This window comes from Xiphophorus maculatus, chromosome 15, assembly GCF_002775205.1.
Source record: "Xiphophorus maculatus strain JP 163 A chromosome 15, X_maculatus-5.0-male, whole genome shotgun sequence".
NCBI lineage: Eukaryota > Metazoa > Chordata > Actinopteri > Cyprinodontiformes > Poeciliidae > Xiphophorus > Xiphophorus maculatus.
In genome coordinates, this window is record NC_036457.1 from 14,707,817 (window position 1) to 14,729,616 (window position 21,800).

At 38.8% G+C, this 21,800-nt stretch overlaps 1 protein-coding gene across 15 annotated transcripts in view; it reads left to right on the forward strand.

The window, feature by feature from the left end:
• Window positions 1–428: 428 nt before the first annotated feature.
• The window catches only part of epb41l2 (erythrocyte membrane protein band 4.1 like 2), a 55,435-nt gene continuing 34,063 nt past the window's right edge, over window positions 429–21,800 (forward strand). For 12 of the 15 annotated variants that reach the window (XM_023347921.1, XM_023347928.1, XM_023347932.1 and 9 more), the window contains exons 1-3: window positions 4,102–4,252; window positions 20,209–20,447; window positions 20,599–20,787. In XM_023347921.1, the coding sequence (XP_023203689.1) occupies window positions 20,223–20,447; window positions 20,599–20,787 (414 nt within the window). In that variant the 5' untranslated portion in view covers window positions 4,102–4,252; window positions 20,209–20,222. Of the gene's footprint in view, window positions 524–4,101; window positions 4,253–4,831; window positions 4,948–16,882; window positions 17,083–20,208; window positions 20,448–20,598; window positions 20,788–21,800 lie in introns of those variants that run through there. The other 3 variants (XM_023347931.1, XM_023347923.1, XM_023347922.1) reach the window with 3 other exon arrangements.

Genomic DNA, 21,800 nt, shown 5'->3' on the forward strand with positions numbered 1-21,800 from the left:
GGCAAGATGTAACAAGCTCACACACAATCACAAAAACTCAAGACCATGAATTAGGCATGCCCAGGCAGGGTCCTAAGAATGCTTCAGATTAGACTAATATTTGATATTTCAGTGTTGTCTCCCATGCTATGTGCTCATGAGAAACAAAACACAAAAGATACCCTTTTATAAATAGCTTCCCCCCCCTGTTGCTCCTGTTTGATACATACCTACATGTTTTTAATCTCTGTCTATCTGTGGTTTTATCTCTGTGCTCATCTGGTTCTTCTTCTCCTCCTTGTGTGACACCTGATCCTTGGGTTTAGAGTTACCACTCACACATACAAAGAAGTGTAAGAGGAAGCCAGAGGGCACCGGCGATTGACATTACATCAAGCAAAGAGGTGTGAACTGCTGGGAAATATTTGTTCAGCGTCTTTGTATTTGTTCACCAGCCTGGGAGATAAAGAGAGCAAAAGAAGCGGGTTTGGTTCAAGGAAATACTGTCTCAAGTCGTTCCAGTTGGTTATCGTCGGATTTCCAGGTAAAAGACGCCCAGATGTGTGTGTTCGACTGACTGCGGTGCACTTAGGAAAGGTGGTGGTGGTGCATGATGTATGGCCTTCGGGTCTAACGTTGTGAAATAACGCCATCTATAGAACTTGACTGCAAACCCTTACAGTTGCTGTTGTTGTTGTCTATCTGCTGGAAATGGGAGGTTTGCTCTTTATAACTAAAAATAAATGGCTACAAAAATAACTACACATCTAAACTTGCCCATATCTGCATTCAGAGCAAATCATTCAATGTTGAAGTACATCATAATCTTATCAAAATTTTGTACTAAAAGATGAATCACTTACACTTTGCAGGAAAAGATTCATTCATTCACACATTAATAGAAAGAATGAGAAGACCCTATAGATTAGAGTCCTCCTTTATCTTCCTTATATTCGTTATATTATTATATTTATCCAAAATAAGAGTTATATCCCAATTAAACTAATTACACTAATCAAGAATGTTTATTGATAATTTCTCTAAGGTCTATATCCTACTGATTTAGTTAAAAAATAAAAGCAAAAAATTAAACAATAAAACAAAGATACCAGCTTTAATTTATAGTCTACCACTACTTCTAAAACAAGGAAGTCATTAAAAACAAATTGATAACTATTTTTAAATTTCTTTTATTCATTAACGACTCTCTTTTTTTTTTTACGTCATGCAAGAACCATTAGTTAAACAAATACACTATAAACAAATATTTTGGGATTGAATTAGATTTTTTTTTTCAAGATCATCCACTTGCTGATTTATAAGCCATTGTCCCAGTCCAGTTTTGGGAGCCACTGATCTTTAATTATGGCAGGTTTTATATAATGGTTTAATAGTGTCATAAACGTTTGAGTGAACTAAACGGTTTCCTAATCTGATGAATTCAGCCGGTTTCATTCGTTAAAGTTGCTGGATTGAGTAATTAAAGCTGATTGGTTTAAATGGAGGACTTGTGAGGGACAGTTTACTTAGAGAAAGTGTTTGATCTTACTGTGTTAAGGCACGCCTCCAAAGTCAACAGACTGTTATAAACACTTGGATGCAAAAATGTAGATCTTGTTTAAATACCAGGGTTGGATTTAATTAGATTTTCTTTTTTGGGTTATGGAAAGAGTGTCTGATTATATCTCAGATAAACTCACGATCATGGCTGGACAATAACTATTCTTGTAGGCAATGTTTTCTGTCCAGATGGCTCTGTCGGAGTAATTCTCCTCAGAAGGACCTGACGCTAATCCTCCGGAGAATCTGAACTGCCTTGATCTCGTGCCTGCATGGGAAACTGAACTGCTTGTTCCCTTCTTATTCTGCTATTTTATTATTTTTTTTGCTACATTGAAGCCTCTTGGCTTAAAGATCATAGCATAACCTATTTGTTTATAGCAAGGACATGGATATCCCAGTGTGATGGGCTCTGCAGTAGGAGTAAAACTGGTCTGCACAGGGTGTGGAGCTGCTCTGTAAGCCCGTCACTGAGAGGAGAGAGGTTGTGGTTGGACAGCCGAGGAGAGATAGCAAAGAAAGAGCATTTCAGAACCATAGATTGCAGCAAGCTGATTAGCTGCAGATTCATGATTGTTTTAATCTCATTGGAGACGCTCTTCTTGAAGGATGGGGCTATTACATATCAGGTATATTTTTTCTGATTTCTATGTTAATTGTCATATTTATTATGTCTTAACTACCCTACAAAGTCTTCTAAGGCATTTTGTCAAAGAGCTGCTCATCCAAATGGCTAAAGAAATGCATGTGACTGTCATTTTCTTAACATTGTATGATTTGTGTGCATTAAAAGCTGTGTGTAGATGTCTCTGCTTGGGCTCTTTAAATAATTTCCAGCATAGATATCCTGAAACCTGTCAGTTTGCAAATGCATTAGAGAGCAGATTTGCCACTCTCAAGCGACCAGTTTATAATCCCTTTTATATATATATATATATATAGTCATACAATGTGAATGTAACTGGATGACATTGCCTTTTGAGTCAATCTCCATTGACGTACGTAGTTTTTGCTTGACAAGAGAGCACTAAGACGAGTAGCCTTAGCAGATGCAGTTCATTAAACAAACATGCTGATGTGAGGGTGGTGGTGGTGGGGGAGACAAGGCTTTAAAGCAGCATCTGTGCTAAATATGCTCTCATGTACATTCTCTCTCTCTCTCTCTATTTCTCTTTCTGTGTTTGTGCGCATGCTCCCACTTGGCCTGCTTTGGATCCATGCTGCATCATTAATGGTGAGTCTGAGGAAACACTCCACACACCTCTTCATTAGGGATCCTACCTGTTTACGATCAGATTTATTCAGCAAGTATTGTGCTCATTCATTTCCTTCTACAGTCACAGACGATCGGTGTCCCTATGTGGTTGCTTACTCCTCTTATGTAGATGTCAAATCTGCATGGTTCCTTACACTTTAAGCCAATTACCTGAGCTTCTTTAACAGGCATGTGGTGTGCTTGTATATGTAATGGTGTTTGTGTGTGTCCACAGCAGCAATGGACAGGCGCTGTTATGCAATGACCTGCCAATGCATTTTATTTATGCGAGTATGAGAAATGAAGGGATAATTCACATTGAAAGTAATATAACAGATCCATAGCTTCTTCATAAACTTAATGAAAATCCTTCTTTGTTTTGTTTTGCTTTTTCTAATACAAATCACTTCATACACCTTTCCTCCTCATATACCTTTTATTAAGGGTGTTTATAGCAGCCATTATAAAATGTCACACATTATTGTGTATTGCCAAGGCAGTCATGCCTCTTGGATTATTTTGACATTGTATAAGGTCATACACACAAAAAACAGTACAGAGAAGAAGAAAGAAATGAGTAGTGTAGTGTGCATTTAGTGTATTCATTCATTCAGCTTCTGTCCGGAGTCATGGGGGAAACTTTTAAGGAGTTTTTAATACCCTGATACTTTGAGGAAAGAAACTTTTACACAAGCTGGATAATCTGTTCCAGATGCTATATAACCTCCCTCCAGAGGACAAGAGAAAGAAGTAAGTGGTACAGGTTGACAGTGTTTCCAGCAAGATGTTTGCCGCTTTTTGCATTTCTCTACCTGAAGTGCCTGCGAGTTTGGACACTGAACACCACTATCTAAGCACCATAAATATATGCACAATCTGCATGTTTAATTTACATTCATGGCCATTCAAATCCATAATTTAACACCCCACATAAATTATTTAAAATATTAATATAAATATATTCTATAATATTGATATTATAATAAAATTTAAATATATAATAAATGCATTTTTTCTGTAAACTGTATCCCCATTATCAAGAGTCCTGCTTTGAAATGAATGTTAGATGCTAGAAAAACAATTTTTAAAACGTTACAAGATTTAACCCCTAGGGGGAGCTGTCGTGTCACACTGACGCTTAACGTACTTAAATCGTACATCCCTCCATTTTAAACTGGCAACCAAAGCGACCAATCAAATGCCATACTCTAATACAGTATTCCCTCTGAGCCAATGAGAACCGGGTAAAAGGTGTTTTTTTCACTGTAAAAGGCGGGACTTTATGATGATGGACAAGTCTCCTTTGAGCTGCTGCCAGACCGTCGGTGTGAGTGGAGTGTAGTTGAGATTTTTGGGAGGCTGAGGTACTGGGACGTGCATTATTTTTTGGAGCAGAACCGAGCGCGAGTCCACGTTTAGGAAAACCCGCAACACACTTATCTTTGGAGATTTAAACAGGTATGGGCTGATTTTTCACCTCCTTTAAAGTCACGTGATGGAGATATCAGCGACATATCGGCTTGCTTCATGGCTGTGTGGATCTGCATCATTTTCTGGTCTTTATGCTTTACATACTGAGGTTTCATATGCTTAACCTCCATAAATACCTACTTTTTACGTAGATATAGCGGTCAAAGAAACACCGCTGTTCGGTGGTCTCTGTTATGAAGGAAATTAATTCATACCTTCGATTTAAGGCGCTTCATGGCGCCTGCCTTCTTCCATGTTATCCCTGTTATCATCACCTTACTCCCCCCGCTTCCCGCTGCTTCTCATTCGGATGTGATTTACGTTGCTAGCGTAAAAGACCTGGCGGGCATGTTTTTTCTTTCTTTTTCCTTTTCCAGCTCAGGTTAATTTAGCTACACTCTCATGTTTACATGGTTGTGTTTTTTTTTTTCTTCAACATGAACAAACTCCCATTTTCTCCAGGTAGTTCTGATTGAACATGGTGCTACCTTTACGGCAATTTTAACGGTAGGTCATTTTTATAAGTGATGCGTTCAGAGACTGTTCAAACATCCGGCTCCGTTTTTTTTTTTTTTTTTTTTTTTTTTTGTGGGACAACAGACGTAGCAGTTTCCTGCCGCTGACAAAACAAAGTAGTAAATGCCTTGTTGTTTAAACACCACGCTGCTGAATTACTCCGCAAGGTATTTTGTTTTTATTTGTTGTATTTTCTCCCTGCACCAGATCACGACTTAAATTATCGTTTCAGTGTGATATAGATGAACTTTTCTGTTGGTAAGGGGTTTCCAGGCGTGCATGGGTGGGACACTAATATATTTTTTTCCATAATTCTTCGCTTTAATGGTTTGTTAAGGCATCCACAGTTTTAAAAGCCTGGCAGTTCCTACATTTTTATATGCAGGGTGTTGTTGTGTGTCTGTATCATAATATTTTAGACAAACTTTGACAGATGGCAAAGGGCTCATCTAGTTTAGACTGACAAGCAAACAAGCCAGCAGACTGGCAGACACTGATCTGAGATTGTGCTGACTTGTAGGTTTGTGCTAGACCTATTGGATATTTCAATGATCACGTATTCAAGAAATCCTTCGATCAATCAAGTAATCAACTGCTACAATGGTCGTTCCCACCTTGTCGTGTCTACTGTAAAAGTGTCTGCACTGTACTCTACTGTATTGAGACAGAAAATGACCTAAACCTCCATTCATATCGTAGCCTGAATTTGACATTTTGAGGTTTCACAACCCTAAAATGTTCATCTATTCTGTACCGTTTAATGAAAGTCAATTTCTGCTTTTTGTAAATATTCATGCACAGTCATGTAGAAATTTAAATAAGTGTGTTCAAAACCTTTTTGAAGTGTTGAGCAGATACGGAAAAACAGTAAAAAAAAAAATGCATAATTTACTTTGACATAATGATAGAAATAATAACATTATGTTACATTCTTAGAACTGCAACAGTTGAGCTGCAGCAGGAATAACTGTTTTTAAATGAAAGCAAGTCCACCATACTTTACATTTATGTTTGAATTTTAATGTAAATGTTGTGAAAAACGTGACTGGGTTAAGAGAAAATGCCACATTGTGTCTAATCTGTGCTGATGGGTTTTAGACGTGTCTGTCATGTTCATATGTCTCATGTTTTTCCGTATCTGCTCAACACTCATGTTTCATATGTCTGTTAAGTTAATATAACTTAACAGACTAAAACCAGGACACCGGGCTGTTCCATTTGGTATTAAAGGTAACCCTTAAATCTAGCTCTAATTATGGGTTTCAGTTTGTCTTGTGAACTTCTCTTCACTTTGATCAGCACAACCCACCCAGGAAAAGCTCCATTAGTGTGTTATGAAGTGATTATCTTTGTTCCCTGGTAGCTGATTGAGAGGCAGCTGGATTCTCATTGAAGAGAGTATCCATCTTGGTTTTGAGCTGTACTTTTATGGCTGTCATGTGCACCAGTCGTTATTGTTTATGGACGGGATGTCAGTCAGAGAACGGCTAACAACATCAGCTTTCTAAGAGTGATGCTATAAAAGCTTATGGTTGTAGTCTGGAGGGGCGGGGCTTTGAAAAGTCACCTACTGGCTTTGTTATTAGTGGTTCAGTAATCTGTTTTGTTACAGAAAACCCATTAGAGACACTTGTAGAGATATTGATCGGGTTTGGAGGGCCTCCTCCATGTTCATGGCCGTACTGTCCAATTAGATAATTGCAAATGTGTTTTTAGACAAACACGCTGCTAATCTTATAATTAGTTTGAATGTCTTCTAAAGCATACATTTGTATTTATTTTTTGCATCAATAACTTGTTCCATTTATCTTTAATACTTTACCAAATTTGAGCTGTATTTTCTGTCGTCGAGAAGAAATAAAAGGCAAACCGAATAAAAACACCATTTGTTACTATGGCAACATGATAATAGAAAAAAAGCATTATATATTATTGCTGAATATTACAATGATGACATCAGTTGTGACCAACCAACAACTTTCATCAGTTTGTTTTTTAAATTTATTTTGTATTTTCCATCATCACAATTTCCCCAAAGCTTTAGCTTCCTGGTCGCTCAAATCTACATCCGATATGGGCATCAAGTGCAGTGAAATATAAAAGCCTACCCAATCATCACACATTGATAATGCTGTGATGATTGTGGTTTGGTATATTGTGCAGCTCAGGTTCGTAGCGAGTGCAAGTAAATTCACAGGACCCACCAGCTTAGTAATTAAGAATAAGATTGGATTGCAAATGGTCTTTTCTTCTTAAACACAGCGCTATATGCCTCAATATAGTCAAGCTGCAAAAAAGAAAAGAAAAAATCGACTTGTGCAATTTTAAAATGATTAGAATCAAAATATATTAAAACGTACCATGTATACTTCCTGTAATAAAAAAAATGTTTAAGGTAGAGTTGTTGTCAGGCGCCCCACTGTGTGTATCATTGATCTGCAACCATCAGTGCCATGTTCACTCCCAGACTCTCAGGATGTGCAGAACAGTGGCAGCTCTGTTTTAACCCACTAATGAGAAAGCCCTAATTGGTTGTTCTGGTGGGGAGAATGGGCTCATTAGATAGAGCTGGGGGCTTGCAATAAGTTCATGATTATGTTTTTCTTCACTATATTTCTGTTTTCATGTGGAAACTTTGCACATAATCTCTAGATTATGTTTTTTAAATTGTTTTTTACATTTTAGAAGTCATCTCAATTACAGTAATTGTTGAAAGGGAAATATGCATTTGAATGGTTCAAAAATATAATTTCCTCTCTTTTTTTGTAAGTTGTAGACACACATGGTTATGAAAAATATGAGTGAAGTTTAGAGCGGTGTGATGTGACAAAATGGGAAAGATGGGAGCACATTTAAGTTGAAAGGAAGTGAGAATGATTTGTACGTAAGAGAAGAAAAGGGACTGAATTAGAGCGACGGAGAGAGTGAAAGATATTGCTTAACCATTCGGAAAGGCTATGGGAACATCCCTGTGTGGGTGTGTGTGTGTGTGTGTGTATGTGTGTTTTTATGCCAGCTCTGTAGTTTCACCAGAAGCAGAAAATCGACTCCCATCCACCCTGATAACCCTACTGTCCCACATCGGTTTTAAATCGAACTGAGTTCAACAACAAGTTGTGCAAACAATCCAAAACAACGCAGCCCTCCTTGAAATCACTTGACTGTGCAAGTCACCAAAGGTGCCTGCTTGCATAACAAAGCACAGTAATGAGATTTTATCTCCTCAGTGACTGTAGTGACAGCACTGTCACAACAATTATCAAGGAAGACATATTTTTATAGCGTAGTGCTCAGCTGTGACAAGAAAGTATCAGCCTCCTGGTTTTGGAGCTGCAGGGCAATGAGGCACCACAGGAGCTCTTTTCACACAGAGGAGATCAGAGAGGGCCATGGATGAATGGAAACTGTAATGCAATGTTCAGCTTATTACAGGGACGGGCGAGTGCTGCGGGGCGGGTGAAAGGGTGAGGCAGGGGGAGACAGAAATGTGTAGGACGGAGGGATAGAATTGTGGAAAGTCAGGGTGGGCTTGATTCTTCGGGTAAACCTGTAATGTTAATCTCGATTGTACATTAATGGGGGTAAAGAGCAGTTTTGAGGGCTTTTTGATGAGAGAATTAAAAGGAACCCATTGTGTTCAGCGGTAACATTTCAAATAAGCGGGGGAGAAGGAGAGGACAAGCTGCCTTCCCCAGCGTGCGTCCACTTCTGAAAGGAACGACAGAGTAAAAAACAGAGACACGGAGAGCAGGCCTGTTGCTTTGGCGCGGATCCAGACATAGTTAAAAAGAGATTAATCAGCATAGGGTCACATTCTGAAAGGGGGAGGCTGGTCAGGCTAGAGAGGCGTGGGGCAAAGTCTTCAGTTTTGAAAGGCAACAAGTCAGGATGCAGTATGAGGAAACAAGTGGCTGCTGAACACATGATATGTGATGCTTATCATCAACTCTGATTTCTAAAATTTGGACAGCGCATTTCTGTAGATTTTAATTTCAAAAACTCAGGGATTTTGCTATTTGCTGATCAGTTTGTAGCAGGAAAAGGATTTTAGTGTTATTATTTAATAATATTCATGGTTCCTTCTGAGGGTGATCATTTATTATGTCGGTTATAATTTTTGTGAACAATTTCTTATCATGATTTGAATTTTTATTTATTGTAGCCATGTCATTGACTAGCCTAAATGCTAGTCAGTAACTAGTAAGGTTGTTGTATGTTATATTTTCTCCACTGTTTGATTCATGAGAGCATCAATAAATATCAGTAAGTTTGAAAATATGATTAAATGCAGTTACGCTGTGCAGTTTAGTGATATAAATCACACTTATTGAAGAAGACAATTTCAAATGGAAATGTTTTTCAAAAAGATAATTGTTTGTGTCACTACAAACGCTGTTCCATACAGTTACCTAAAAAGTAAATGCATGATGTTTTTATCATAATCTTTCACACCACCCCTAGTTCGTAAGTTTGGAAATGTTTTGAAGTTGCCTATTTTCAAGCCTGAGATAAGGTGAAGTGTGGAAAGGCTCAAGCTAATTCTGCATTGATTAGACACCGCATTTCCAACAACACAGTAAAGGTTTTTTTCTAATCACAAAATGTGTTTTAAGACGTATCTATTTAGTGTGGAATACTTCAGACCAGGTTTGACCAGTTTAAATGTTGGAGAGCTAAACAAAGACAGCCTGGAGTCGTTAAAACAATGATTGAGTTAGTCTTTTACTCAGTTGCTGAATCAGACGGAAACCCCAACATTGCTTTATATACGTGCTGACTGTTGCTATGAACAACCACAGGAACGAAGGGAAAAGCATATTGACGATGTGTGACACAAATTTTAAAGAAAAAAGTGTCATATGAATTAACAGCGAAGGTGTCTGGCTGCCGATCACCACTCAAAGATGCCTCCACCCCAATTCTATAAAAACACCATTTCCCACAGCTGACTTTCTTTCATCTGACCAGACAATGAAGACTATGCCATCCATGCAACTTCCTGTATTGTGTTGCAGATGTAAAAACATTTGGTTTTGTACAGCATTATGGATCATGTTGCATAATCATCACAGCCGTTATCAGACTTGTGGTAAATATACTAAATACATGGATTTAAATCCATACGTTTGACTTTCCTATGTACTGAGGTTGTCCTACTCGTCTCAGTCAATAATAGTCCTGAAGTAGTTCAGATGCCATTAAAAATAGCAAAACGGCCCTTTAATTTAGCATACAAGTCAGGTACCAACTTAGTGTTTTGTGTTTAACAAAAACCTAAACTTTTATTTAGCCTTTACTACTTTACAAGATATTATTATAATCTATAGGCATGAGATCTTGTTATATAATTAGCCACAGCGTGCTTTTAGGCTATGAGACTGTAAATCAACAGATAGTTTATTCTGCATGGCAACCATGGACAACTACATTTTTTTACATTATTTTAGTTATAAGTTACTCCATATTTGATCACATTGGCCAACTTATTCATTGTTACATTTAAACATTCATTTGAAGATCTTTTTGTGTCGAAAAATAACACGGAAGCGTCTGGCAAATTAGGAGCATGGGAAACGAGGTTGGACAAAGACGAAAGGATACAGAGAGTAAACGAAACGAGAGACGGAGAGTCCCGGTCAAGAAGGTTGAGTGGGCGTGCAGTCCTGCCAACTAGTTCTCATTAGCAGCTATTGAGATGCTCTGAAGTTTGTTAAACATTTTGGAGAGAGTTTACAGAACTCTGTGTTTGTATGAGGGCGAAATCGAAGCATTCAGAGTTTAGGGTCTGTGCTCTGTAGTTCAGGTCAAAAAATATTTGTGGCAGGAAGTGTCTGCATGTGGCCCTGAATTTGACCAAATGTTCCAAAAGTGTGTAAGGAGATTAAAAAATGTTACCTAAATAGCGAAATAAATAATTGTGGGGTTATTTAGAAATGCATAAACTGATTTTTAACATTTCTGGCTTGCAATTGGCCTTTTATAAGTCACATTTTTGTCTGGATAACCAGTGTTTTCCACACCACATATATCACTTTTCCACATGGAAATGTTATTGCATGTGCAAACACAGCATCGCTTGGTTGCCATGGTAGCATCAGGAGAACAGAAAAGACTGCTCTCGTCATTATATCCACTGTAGTAGTTATTATTTCACTTATCAGTAAGTCTTCTGTCAGAAAACTTCAACAAATTGAATAAAAAATAAAGTATATAATAAGTATCATTACTCAAAACCTAATTTACTAAATATTTTACTTTTATCACACCAATTTTAAAAAAAAAAAAGTTTCCTCGTAAAAACAGACAGTGAGATTTTTATATTCAAAAAGGAAATTTAAAACAGAAATAGAAGGGTAAACGTGAAGGAATGGAGTTCTGCTGGGAGAAACAGCAGAAGGGAGGGGGTCTCTTCCTGTTTCCAAGTTAGGGGTCAAAGGTCATTGGTTTGGGATTAGTTGATACCAGACGCCTAAGTAATCTGTCTGGTTTTGGCGTTTACATGTGTGAGGCTCTGGCCACCGCACACATTGTTCACAGACAGATGGGAACGAGAGCGTGTCCAAAGTTCAACAGCAGCCGCAGTGTCCTTGACGTGACCGAGGAAACAGTAGAGTGGCATAGAAAAGAGGACATCTTGCTGTGGTCGCCAGGGAAACCTCTAATTTTAGAGTTTAGGGTTAAGAATGGAGAGCTAATGAGTTACTGGTAGCAGTGAGATTAGGATGTGTGGGTGTGTTATGAGCTAACCTTAAGCTTTTTCACATTTTGCCACCATTTGAGAGTCCAACACAAAGCAGTGCGTCACTGTGAATTAGAAGGACAAAGCTTTGTAGAGCCTCATGTGGTAAGAAGTCCTGTAGGAATCTCTACCAGCTGTCCACATGTAGAGACTGAATTTAGAAAATTCTTTACAAAATAGCTCAAGCTCTGTTAGAGGTGACATGTACTAGATGGTAGTTTTCTGACAAATAGTGTTTTGCAAGTAGGCCTTAAAGAGTAACTAACCCCCAAATCAACTTTTTTTTGCTGGTAAACTGTCTAAATAGGTTATTTAGGGTTCTGTTTTTAAGTTTCTGTCTGAATGTAGATATTTTTGTGTAAATTTGTTTGGCATTATATTGCCTTAACCCTACAACACCTAAATTTCAAGGTGTTTCATTCCTGGATGTTTTTGCATATTTTAATTGTGAGCAGTTCTTCGATAGTCCTGTGAGTAAATATATTTGCCCATAATTCCATAGCAACTGGAACTTTCAATATCTAGCAAGTTATTTTCGCAATTTACCGTGCCCCTCAGATTGATTTCATTCCCTGCTACTGTGAAATTACCGCAATAACCCGATATTGGCTGAAAAGTCTCCCCTTTTAGAAACCGTTGGAATTTTTCAAATAGCGCAAAGTGTGGTGGAAATATGGTGCAAATTTGGCTGGATCATTGCTGCTATGTTCAGTCTGAAAGGGTTAAACCTCGCTTTTTTGGCAAGCATTATGGCTGTAAAGGACTCCCCAACAACACAGAAAAAGGCTTGCTGGATTTATCACTAGTTGTTTTAATTTTTTAAAGTCGCTAGAGGTGCAGGAAAATTTGATTAGCATAGCGACAAAGTGAATAAGTTGACAAATAGTACCTTTTTCGTTCTGACCACAAACCCACTCACCCATTCATTCAGCCTCACCGTGTTTCTTTGCTCTGCCCCATTTTGCTGGAAGTTTTCAAAGTTTGCCAGGGGTGGGGTCTAACTTCCATAGGGGGGGTTAGTTTCACTTTAAATTCAGATCTACCCTAAATTTAGCTCCATCTATCTTCTTACCAACTGTGAAGAGAGGCACCTCCAAAACATGACACTGCCACCACCATGTTCTTCCACTGGGTTGGTGAGTTCAGGGCAGTGCAGAGTTTGTTTGCCACCATTTTGGTGAGAAAAACAAATTCCAATAAAATGCAGACATTTGTTGTTGTAAGGTAATGTGAAAACAACAACAACAAAAAAACACTAAAGGGAATAATTTGATTTGCCAAAATAAAGAGTTCATATCCTGCATCGGTTTGTCACATGAGCCAAGTGTGATGATCACTTGTTTTTGCCACAGCACCTGTTATTACTAACCGCTATCAAATGTTTACCCACCATAGTGTCTCCACACCCACCGCTGCAGAGCGAGCGGTGCAGTTTCACCTCAAGTTTCAGTCTCTCCTTGTGTAATTCTTTTTTTTTGTGTGTGTGTGTGTGTGTCTTGCGGCTCTGTTCCTGCCTGCTTTCTTACTCTCTCTTCTCTGTCTCTTTTTTTATATCCTGGGATATCACAGTAAAATATAACCCCTCTCATGTGCGCTTGTGTGACACGCCCCCGTTCTTTGTCTCCCACACACACCCCGTCTCACATTCACGCAGACAGGCCATTTGCGCCTGACTGCTTTAATCGCTGAAAAGGGGAGTTTAGCACTTAACAATAGTAGTTATGAGCTGACCTATTATTCTCACAGACACAGAGCGACACAGAGGGGGACACTTTACAGAGGAGGACCAAATCCATGAACTGAGTTAAGTGGGGTTTTTTTGTGGATAAACATATTTCACTGCGATTAAATCAATACGTTGACATACTGCAAATTTTTTTATTTTTTGAAATCATGCCAAAGGAATATAAACTTATTCTAATTCATTACAACAGCTACCAATGAACTGAAACCAGGTGTCTAGCAGCAGACAATTGTAGCTGTGAGTTGGGAATAATGGTATAGCAACCAGAGTAATTACATATTAAACATCCTCTCTAAGAATCATGCTTGAGATGAACTTTCACTAGAAAGCTGGAGGAGGACTCTGGGCAGCTTATCTGTGTCATTTTATGTCAGCGAAAAGTTAGAACCGAGCAAAGATGGAAGCAGAGGCAGTGAGGTAGTAGAAAGGATGCCAGTATGGACAGGCTGACAGACAGGCACACAAACATACACAGGGACACAGGGATTATCCCTTGTGTAATCCTCCGTTTGAGGGTCAGAGTACTGTGTAAAGAGACAGGCATGTCCCGAATTTTCACACCATCAGCGTTCCTAAGTATTTTTTTATTTTGTGGGTGTGTGTTTGGGAGGATGTGTGTGTCGGAAGTTTAGGTCAAAAACTCATCACTTGACTGGTATTCCCCCCCATCCCAAGCTCTAATTCTGAAAGTATGGTATTAAATATGTTTAAGTGTGTTGAAATGCATCCGTTTCTGTTTGTGCTTTTTTTTTTTTTTGTGCCGCTGCGTGACAGATGGAGGGATCATACAAGAGAACAGCACAGATTAGGGTTCTGCACCGTGTTTGTATGTGCTTATTTCAAAACTGTGCCTGTGTAGCTGTCAACTGCTGGCCCGTGATGCAATTCTTTTTGGAAAGCTCCAACTTGTTGCCTTGGCGTCCAGCTATCTGCTGGAGTTAACCCTTATTTATCCTCACACACACACATCACGGGCTGTTTTCTTCACACACACATACAACCTGTAAAGTTTATCTGCCATTATTTATCTATAATCCATTCCCTAACATTCTTGTATATTTTGTATAATCTGTACATATAGCTCCCATATTTATATTTATACACAATATCTATATCTGTTTGCTATAACCCCTTATAGTCCATACATACATAATCTTGTACATCTGTAAATAAATATTTATATCTCGTAGAGCACTTCTGGATAGATGCAAACTACATCTCGTTGCTTGTACTTGTGACAGTGCAATGACAATAAAGTTGAATTCTATTCTATTCTATTCTATTTCATTACATTTGGCCGGATGAAGGCGCATCCTTTTACAATTCTTTATTTTGTAGATTGTAATTTGTGAAAACTTTGCAGAGATAAAGCCTAATGTAGAGCTAATGTACATCTACTGCACTGATGGATTGAGTTTCATTTATTGCGCTCCACAATTAGGGTTATCAGTGTGCGCTTTGATAGAAAAATCATGCTATTGATTTATTTAATGTCCTGTTTAACAGCCCATTCATCTGGTCTCCATCTTTTATTGTAAGTAGAGCAGTTTTTCACTGTCTTACAGTGTTATATTAGCTATATTCGATAATTGGACAAGATAAAAATAAGCAATGGAACAAGCAAATATTTTTTTGGTGCATCTCTACAAATGTGGCTGTTTTGAAATATTGATATTTGCAGTAAAAACAAAGTCAGAATGTGAAAATGAAACCCTCATTTCCTAACACTTGTTTTGAGGTTTTTGGACCGTGGGAGGAAGCCGGAGTACCCAGAGAGAACGCAAGCATCTACCTACAGGGAGAACATGCACAACAGTACAAAGATAACCGTTGCTGATCTTTAGTTGTTGACCTTAGTGAAACAATTTTACAGCGACTCTTATGTGAATCACTGGACCCCATTAATCAGAGATTGTCCCGTTTTCCTCATTGAGCTTTCAAGTATCATTCTGTGTGCAGTAAAAGAACCTGCTACGTTTTGTTGCAGATAATAGTTAGAATCAACTTTATTTATTAAAGTTTGTGCACACTCACAATAGCTTTTTGTAAATATGTATAAATTAGGGCAGCTACTAATGATTGGTAATTTATTACTCTATTGGTTATTCTGACTATTAATTGAAACATTAGCACATTCTGCAGATTTTTCATTTAGCTATATACAATATTAGAAAGACATTAAAAGATGCAAAAAAAACCCCAAACAATTCAATTTCCTTTTTAAATAAGAAAATAAACAGTTTGTTGCCCAAAATGCAGTAGCGTAGTATTCCTTTAGCAAATAAGAACTAGGCTAGAACTACCACTTGGGGAGTTTTGGGTAAAACATATTTACAGACAAGGATGATTTTATCTTAAATGGCCTTATTTTGAGTCTGTATACTTCAGTTAGTGATTAATCAATTACTAAAATAGTTAGTGCAGATATGACTTAGTGCATGGTATAGCTCTGATTTGGGCTCTTTTCCTGTAAAGTGTCCATCAGAGAGACAGTCTGGGGGAAGAAACCATCTCTGTGGCTACTCCTTTTATTTTGCAAATAACGCTCTGTATCACCAACCAGCAAAGATTAGTAGCAAATATCATAAAGCATAAATCACCGTCATTGTAGTCGCTGAAATCACTTTTTAAGGACAGTCATGGATAAAAGAACTGGTGTTAAATGAAGCCCTGGTGAACGCAGAGAGTCAGAAGTATCCGTTCCGGCTCTGATAGTTGCACAATGAACATCGCATGTAACCCTGATGTGCTCTGAAAAGGCTTTGACACGGTAACAGTCTCCTATTGTCACCAGTTCCCCCATCCACTGATATTTATTTTTACCGTTGTAATCTCTCATCTCCATGGGGATTTATTGTCGTAGCCCATGAATGTCTTCACCATAGAAACCTGTTCCTCCACTCTTGCCCTGCTACGCCCCGTAGAATAGGGTGGATGGGTATGCATGTGCTTTTGTATCACCTAGACAGCTCTGCTATCTTCATTACAACATATAAAAGAAAGGAAAAAGGGGGAAAGGAGGCATGAAAACCCAGATTATTACTGCTTTTTTTCCCGCTTTGTGACAGTGTTTTCAATTTTATGCTGCTGCATTATACACTTTTATCCCCTGTACCTAAAGATGTTGAATTTCTGTCTGTTTGGCTTCAATGTTTGAGGCGGAATGGAAGCATATCTGAACAAATGGGTGGTGCTCTCTCTCCCTCTCTCTGGGGTTAGTGGTACTCTTCATGACCCTCTTTTTCCATGCAAAGAAATATGCAGTTTCAACTGTCTGCAGTCTACAAAAATTATGCAGTGATAACTTTGTAAGTAAGAGGTCTGCTTTCAGGATGCTCATAAATACTCCAAACGAGTACAATGAAAAGACACTTGGGGGGGGGGGGGGGCATAGTCATCTTAGAAGAGGTGTTTATGGAAGCTTTTCCTGCTCGATGTGGTATGAAAACCGAGTCGAGGAAGTCTTAATCCCCATGCCGATCGTCGTCCATTAGTAATCTGGCGCAGTAGGCACACTTTCTGTCTCTCTCTCAAGGGTCTTCTGTAATTCTGCCCTCCCCCCCGCCAATCTGCTGAATTTCTTTCCCGTTTTCTGCCCTCGTTTCTCTGTGCGAGGGTCCTGAGAGGCAGGGGGGTGGAGGAAGCGGAGCTCTGAGGGACGGAGGAGAGGATGGAGGACAGTTAGTAGGACAGGCGTTCCATGAGCAGCGGGGAGAGAAAGAGACGGAAAGTAAAGGCAGAAAGAGCTGAACGGGATTTCAGAAGGCAACCGTAGGTGAGAAGGAGCGAAAGGGAAGTAAGAGAGAAACACAAGCGACAGTAAGTAAGACTGTAAGCTCATCAGCTCATGTAACCATTCATCCGCTCATTTGCAAGAACTAACAGGAGAGGCGGGAAAACGTGCAGCAAACGTTCCCAGCAGTGTAATCAGTTTCTCACAACAGTTTCATCTGTGGTAATTTTGTAAAGCAAATAAATGTGAATCATATTAAATGCACAAAGCGGAGTAAAACGGCAATTAGCCAGCAAATCTGCACACCTCTGGATAATGATTAAATCGGTTGAGATATGCAAAGTAAGAGGCTAAGGTAAATTCAGAGAAAGCTCAGGAGTGTTGAATCACAAACCCCACTTTCACGATTTCACTGGATTAAATGAGCATAAAATATTTGAAGACAATGCACCACAACACCTCCAGTATGCGCCTGCAGACAAATTTGGAGTCTTTAATGAAGCAAGAAACACACAGGATGCCAGCTCGCTTAGGCGTCATCTGTACGATTCAGTGTTTTTCACCTGCGCCTGACCTCTTTATATCAACCATCTGTTACAGTTGTAGCTCAGAAACTCTTGACTCCCATCAGAAAAACTTGGTTTTATTGTCTTCTCTGGCTTGTTTGTGAAGGGAGAGAGAAGAAGAGTGTAGGAGATAATGTAAATTAGGGGCTAAAATGGGGCCTTGGAAGAGAGACAGAGGCTTCCAGAGCTGAGAAGAAAAGAGAGCAGCGAGGGGAATGGGAGAGTTGAAGTTATGGGAGCAGTAGAACAAGGTTCCCGGTGTTAATAGCTGTGGAGACAGAGGGTGAGTTTGAAGCAGGCCTAAGCCACCATGACGAAGCTCCACTTAGATGCCATCTCCGAATAAACCCACTCTTATAGAGAAGCACTGTTTCTGAGAAGGATCTGCAGGGTGTCTTTAATAGAGGATTGTTCTTACAAACCAGAATTTAAGTGGTTTTGTCGCTACTTAAATTGGGCATCCAGTGCTTTGCAAAAGTTTTCATCGCCCTTAAACCATTTCATATTTGATCACGTTATAATCACCACTCTATAGCTCTGTACAAAGTATTACATAATTAGAGGGAGGAAAATGGCACGTGGTTAAAGCCTGTCGCAATAAATCAATTAACCGCATGATAAATTAAAACAAGCTAGATCATTTCCATTTGTGTGATTGTTTTTCTCAGTCTTTTTAAAGACTGGATGACAAAAACTTCAGTCTGATGTTTTGGTCTCAACTAGCCCTGCTTTTGAAAGGAAATTTTGCTTACAGAGACTTAATAATTCCTTTTATTTGTTGTTTCTTTCGTGTGTGTGTGTGTGGTTTTTTTAATATTTAAAATTTCGGTTGTAGGGTTAAATGTTGGTCAGAAATTAAAGTTTATTGGTTTATGAAGTGGGAAACTTGCATTATTATGCCATTACCATTATATTACTTGAAAATGGTCTCAAAACAACAATATTATCATTCATTTATCATCCAGCAAAATTTGTTGTCGTGACAGGACTGCACATAGCAACCATTTCTGTTTAACCCTCTTTACTCTGACGACTAGAAATAAAATCCAGTGCAACATTTATTAACACTTTAGTAGAAGGGGTGTGCATAAGACTGGCATAATGCTGTCATAAACAGGACATAACACCTGTAATAAACAAGAAGGGGTCTACATGAATGTCTGTGACTGTTGTCATGAAGTGTCATCCAGTAAATAATGACACTTTTAGTGCAAAGTTGACCATTTTATTGCACTTTTAATGCAACTTTTAGTACAACTTTGCATTAAAAGTGTCAATATATACCGAATGACACTTCAGGACAGCAGTCATAAACATTCATGAAGAGTCATAAATAAAATGGATTATGAAATCCCTGTAAACAAAATGGCTAAATTCAGGGCAATCCTGGCAGAAGAACCTGTTGGAGGCAAACCCCAAGAGATGAGACTAAAGATTGGAGGTTTACTTCGCTCTGCAGATGGTCTTCAGGCACAGCTCGCTTACCATCTGTTATAGTATAGCACGCCTGTTATAGTATTTCTACATTGCTACTCTGATGCCGATAGGAAAGTTTCGCCTTGACTCTGCAGTAAAACATCAACTCTGTGACACATTTTCTGAAACAGAATCAAAGCTTGCTTATGTGCAGCTCAGTTTTACTTTTCCATTCCTGGATCTATAAGCAACTTCTTACTTTTAGCAAATTGTTTTGATTCCCTTATTTTTTCCTTGACTTATCATTGAACCTCTATGAGAAATGCTAAAGAATCGGAGAAAACTCTAAAGTATCTTCAGCCGTGGTTCTTATGTTTTATGTTTTATTGGACTGGGTTTACCTCTTAAGAAGTGTTTATCTCCTCGTTTTTGTTCTCTACTCAACTGGTTTATTGCTTCTCCCAGACACACACACACCTTTCCCTATCCATCTCTCCACCTCCCAGCTCCACCTCATTAGCCAATCATGCGTAAGAACCCCTGTTCTATTTTTACTCCGACCCCCTCCCTTTGCACCGCTGCTGCACTGTGGATGTTTGTGTGTCTGCTTTTATCTAACATGGCAGACCAGAGAAATGAAAGTCAATTACCGTTTAAGATGTTAATAAGGAAAAAATAAAGATGATTCAAGAGGAATGACATCTTAAATATTATTTAAATAACACGTTTTTACTTTCAAACTTGTTCTCCTCACATCCATGACCTTTACTTCCCCTAGAGAAGCGATGTCATCGTCTCGCAGTGCTATCAACAAATTAGTGTCAAGCTGCTTGAAAGTGTCTGTTGCTGTGACAGGTTGTGTGTGGACGGTGCTGCCAAAAAAATTTGGGTTGAAGAGTTTGTGTATGCTGACCGCAGCTGCAGGACAAAACTGTTGTGACTCATATTTTAACAATTGAGGAACTCTCTTCTCTTCCTCTGGGTTTACATAGATGTGCTTGTAACCAGCTAGTGACCCAGGTGAACGTCTCTGTGGAAATGTGATATCATAAACTAATGACTTCACCTGCTCCCAGCTGTTATTTGTGTTAGGCAAATATTTGCAGTGGGTTTAACGTACAGCATACCTTCATGCTTTTGTAGGAGTCGTAAAACCCAAAATACATTTCATCACATCATGCTTCATCACTCACCTCCTTTTTCTTTTCTTCTTTTTTTTTTTTACTACAGATTGACCCATCACCATGACAACAGAAGCGGGCTCTGAGACAGAGGTGAAGGAGAAAGCAGAGGAGTCACCTGCTCAGCCGGACCAATCGGAGACGGCCAAGGAAGAGAGCCAGGAAATAGCAAACGTTGAGGGAGAGGAGAAGGAAAAGGGGAAAGAGAAGGAAAAAGAGGGCAAAGAAGGCAAAGGGATAACTCGATACTTGCCAACATGGTTTAAGAAGCAGAAATCTCAAAGCCAGGTAAAGTCACACTGATGTTACTATGCTGTTGAGACTGCTTGAAAAGCAAGATTTCAATTTCACTATCAGTGTCTGTTTACTGGATCTTCAAAGCAAGGTGTGTTATCTAAGGTCTAAAATAAAAAAAAAATCATAAATTCTACTCATTTAGACATCTCCAACAAAGGAGGTCCCAGCAACAGAGGAACCCGTCAGCAAGGGGGTAGAGGGAGAGGAGGAGCCTGCCCCGGAGGTGAACGGCCACGCCGAGGAAGTGGAAGAGAAAGAGGAAGTGAAGTCAGAGGAAGTCAAGGAAGCAACACAGCCTGAATCTAATTCCAACGTCAGTGCAGACACTGAGGTAAGGGTTTTGCTGTGTGTATCATCAGCATCATGGCTGAAATGGGAAAATGGGAGCTGTACTTTCAGATGTCATGTGAATTTAGTCCAAAATGTTTGGAAAAAATTACAACAGGAGCCATAGAGATGATTTACAGTGTGTTTATCTTCACTTTTTGTCATGTTGAAACTGCAAACTTCAATGTATCTTAAGGAGATTTTATGTGACAGAGCAACATAAAGTAGTGCTAGAAATATTCTGCATCATTTTAAAAATCTTTTACAAATTAAAATATAGAAGTTTAGAGAGTACTAGTCAGAAATACAACCAAGTCGCCCATGGTTTTCAAACCACTTTGAATAATTAATTGAGCTTACTCTGTTGTTTGATAATTAGGATCAATTGGAAAGTATGTGAGAGTGAATTTAAATAATAATTTTTGTAAAGTGCCTCAAGATGACATTTGTTGTGAATTGGCGCTATATAAATTAAAAACTGAATTGAACTGCTAACTCTGTATGAACTGCAGAGATGGCACTTGACTGGATTTAGGAGTGTCATAGTAAAGGAATGCACATTACATTTTTCTAATTTTAATGGATAAGAAAAACTTTGAAAACCAAGATTTTCCACTTCACAGTTAAGGGAGGAACATTTTAAGGAGATTACCTCTTAAAAAAAGACATCAAGCTGATAAACATGTATGTGCAACAGTATTCTCTTTAGATTTGTTTCTTTACCCGGAAAGAATGAAGGAAAGACTTGAAAATTTTCTCCAGCTTGCTTACATGTGTTCTTCCATCCTCTGATCACATTATGCTAAGTGGGCCCACCCATTGACATCAACATTTCAGTCTCCAGGCCAAAAGAAACGCCTGCTTTTCTTTAAACAACATCAAACTGGAGAGAAAATCACACAAGGAGCATTAAAGAGAGCCAACTGGGAACTTCCCACTGAGTTCCAGCTAACAGTTTGGGTTTGAATATGATAATAAAGAAATCAGAGCATCAATAACAACTGAGTTTTGCCTCGC